The sequence below is a fragment of the Micropterus dolomieu genome, linkage group LG04 (assembly GCF_021292245.1).
Source record: "Micropterus dolomieu isolate WLL.071019.BEF.003 ecotype Adirondacks linkage group LG04, ASM2129224v1, whole genome shotgun sequence".
NCBI lineage: Eukaryota > Metazoa > Chordata > Actinopteri > Centrarchiformes > Centrarchidae > Micropterus > Micropterus dolomieu.
The window spans coordinates 11,110,059-11,113,688 of record NC_060153.1 but is presented as its reverse complement, the minus strand read 5'-3'; the positions used below and the strand labels follow the sequence as shown (position 1 = coordinate 11,113,688).

General features: G+C 42.8%; 1 protein-coding gene across 1 annotated transcript; it reads right to left on the bottom strand.

The window, feature by feature from the left end:
- Nucleotides 1-1,594: 1,594 nt before the first annotated feature.
- On the bottom strand, nucleotides 1,595-3,624 carry LOC123970415 (zinc finger protein 239-like). The gene has a single exon (XM_046048455.1). The coding sequence runs from the start codon at nucleotides 3,423-3,425 to the stop codon at nucleotides 2,403-2,405; it is 1,023 nt and encodes a 340-aa protein (XP_045904411.1). The 5' UTR covers nucleotides 3,426-3,624; the 3' UTR covers nucleotides 1,595-2,402.
- Between the last annotated feature and the right edge of the window lie 6 nt (nucleotides 3,625-3,630).

Sequence of the window (3,630 nt, the reverse complement as noted above, 5' to 3'; positions counted from 1 at the left end):
CTCAATTGGATTCAGGTCTGGGGAACGGACGGGCCAGTCCATAGCATCAATGCCTTCCTCTTGCAGGAACTACTGACACACTCCAGCCACATGAGGTCTAGCATTGTCTTGCATTAGGAGGAACCCAGGGCCAACCGCACCAGCATATGGTCTCACAAGGGGTCTGAGGATCTCATCTCAGTACCTAATGGCAGTCAGGCTACCTCTGGCGAGCACATGGAGGGCTGTGCGGCCCCGCAAAGAAATGCCACCCCACACCATTATTGACCCACCGCCAAACCGGTCATGCTGGAGGATGTTGCAGGCAGCAAAACGTTCTCCACGGCGTCTCCAGACTCTGTCACGTCTGTCACATGTGCTCAGTGTGAACCTGCTTTCATCTGTGAAGAGCACAGGGCGCCAGTGGCGAATTTGCCAATCTTGGTGTTCTCTGGCAAATGCCAAACGTCCTGCACGGTGTTGGGCTGGAAGCTCAACCCCCACCTGTGGACGTCGGGCCCTCGTACCACCCTCATGGAGTCTGTTTCTGTCCGTTTGAGCAGACACATGCACGTTTGTGGCCTGCTGGAGGTCATTTTGCAGGGCTCTGGCAGTGCTCCTCCTTGCACAAAGGCGGAGGTAGCGGTCCTGCTGCTGGGTTGTTGCCCTCCTACAGCCTCCTCCACGTCTCCTGATGTACTGGCCTGTCTCCTGGTAGCGCCTCCATGCTCTGGACACTACGCTGACAGACACAGCAAACCTACTTGCCACAGCTCGCATTGATGTGCCATCCTGGATGAGCTGCACTACCTGAGCCACATGTGTGGGTTGTAGACTCCGTCTCATGCTACCACTAGAGTGAAAGCACCGCCAGCATTCAAAAGTGACCAAAACATCAGCCAGGAAGCATAGGAACTGAGAAGTGGTCTGTGGTCACCACCTGCAGAGCCACTCCTTTATTGGGGGTGTCTTGCTAATTGCCTATAATTTCCACCTGTTGTCTATTCCATTTGCACAACAGCATGTGAAATTGATTGTCAATCAGTGTTGCTTCCGATGTGGACAGTTTGATTTCACAGGAGTGTGATTGACTTGGAGTTACATTGTGTTGTTTAAGTGTTCCCTTTATTTTTTTGAGCAGTGTACATACACACGCGCATATATACACACTAACCTTGTGCATACATAAATACTCACCTTGCGGATACATACATACTAGTATGCAAGTATGTATGTATGTGCAAGGTAGTATGTATGTATGTGCATGACAGTATGTATATGCGAGTGTGTATGTATGTATGAGCAAGCAAAGTATTCAATTTTGGCCTAGACGGCTTCTCATAGAGGAGCAATAAGTAATGCACAGCAGAGGTTAGACTTAAAAGATGATGATCAAATGATGACATTAGTCTCTTAATATTACGTCTTTTTTATTATATTTAATAAATTAATATATTTATTAATATTAGCTATTTAAAAGCAATAGCTACAGAATGTCTGAAAGCCTCACTGCATTATGTTCTGTACATTTTTTATATTTTGAATTGTCACCTGCTGCCTGAATTTTGTGTTCCCCTTTACATAAATGAAGACTTTTTCACCATAAATTGAGGCAGAAAAGGCAGAAATGTCACCAGAATGCAGGAAATGAAGTCACCAATGCTTAAATCTTTCTAAAATCTTTTAAAAACACACTATATGCGATCAATATACAATTAACATTTTACATAGTACGTACTACTTACACTACAGTCAATATTAATTATTTGCAACCAGATAAATGTCTGATACACAACAATCATAACAAGGTAAACAGAAATAAACTATACTACATGGAGCAGTAATAAGGATGAATGGATTTTGAATTTAAGAATGGCTTGGTGGCCTGATGTTACAGTGTTTTAATATCCTACCGCTGCAAAACATTTATTGTGAATTGGGTTCCATAAATAATGGTGCATACATTTGAATATTTCTATAAGCATTTCTGTATAATACACCAAATTCACTGATACTTAATGAATTGTTATTTTATTAATCTACCACATGCTAAACACTCTTTCTGATGACGAAATGCGCTTAAATCTAAACACACACAATTCAGAAAAATTAAAACAGAAAACAATATGTAAAAAAATAAATAAAAAAATAAATAGAATCTCAAAAAAAGATGTAAAGGATTTCAGGGGGCCCTACTTGTAGTTTTTTTGTTCAAGTAATTGATTTGAGTAAAACTTTCCCCACAAATGCTGCAATGATGCAGCTCCTCACTTCTGTGAGTTCTTGTGTGTTTTGACCACAAACCTCTAGAACAGAATTCTCTCCCAACATATTTATCAAATATGCTACATGCCTGTATTCCATCTTTTGTGCCGTGTCAAATTAGACACATCAGCATATATTGTCCAGAAGATCGTGCAAAGCTACGGCTTCTCACCAGTGTGGGCTTTTCTCATGTGGACTTTCAAGCTACAATTCAGTCTAAAAGATGTCCCGCATATTTTGCAAATATACGGCTTCTCACCTGTGTGGGTTCTCATATGTGTTTTCAATCCTGAAGGGTCACTGAATCTTTTCCCACAGATCTTGCAAAGGTACGGCTTCTCACCTGTGTGGCCTCTTCTCATGTGGAGATTCAAGCTACATTTCTGGCTAAAACATGTCCCGCATGTTTCACAAGTATATGGCTTCTCACCAGTGTGGATTCTCATATGTGTTCTCAATCCTGAACTGGCACTGAATCTTTTCCCACAGGTCTTGCAAAGGTACGGCTTCTCACCTGTGTGGGCTCTCATGTGTACTTTCAAGCTACATTTCTGGCTAAAAGATTTTCCGCATGTTTTACAAACGTATAGCTTCTCACCTGTGTGGGCTATTCTCATGTGGATTTTCAAGTTACTACTGTGTCTAAAAGATCGCCCACATGTTTCACAAGTATACGGCTTCTCCCCTGTGTGGATTGTCACATGTTTTTTCAATCCTGAAGTGTCAATGAATCTTTTCCCACAGGTCTTGCAAAGGTACGGCTTCTCACCTGTGTGATATCGCATGTGGACTTTCAAGGTACATTTCTGTCTAAAAGGTTTCTTACATGTTTTACAAGAATATGGCTTCTCGCCTGTGTGAATTCGCAGGTGTTTCTGTAATAGATACTTATACTTAAAGTATTTTCCACATGTGTCACATTTGAAGGAGTTTTTACCTGTGTGAGGATTATGGTGAACCTCTGACATGGTAGACTTGTTTACATTGTTTCTGTGGCTTCTGCTTTTGTGATCTTGATTCTTTTGTTCTGGCTCTGCATCTCTAGTTGATCCTGAGTCTTCATGCTCGCCTCCTTTCTGATCTTGGCTCTCAGCTACATGACAGCTGTGAGAGAGGAGCTGGTGGTCACTTTTCAGTTCTGCTTCACTGTGGTCTCTTTCCTCATAAGTAGGAGTCAACATAAAGGTATCAGTCTCCTGCTTCAGTACAAGCTGCTCTCCCTCCTGACTGGTACAGAGTTCCTCCTGTTCCTCTTTAATCTGTGGAGGCTCTGGGTCCTCTTGGTCCAGACTGGAGTTCCTCTCCTGAATACAGAGCTGCTGGTCAGCCAGAACCTCCTCCTCCTTCCAGACATGTTGCTGTGGGAGCTCTGGAGGGACAGAGAAC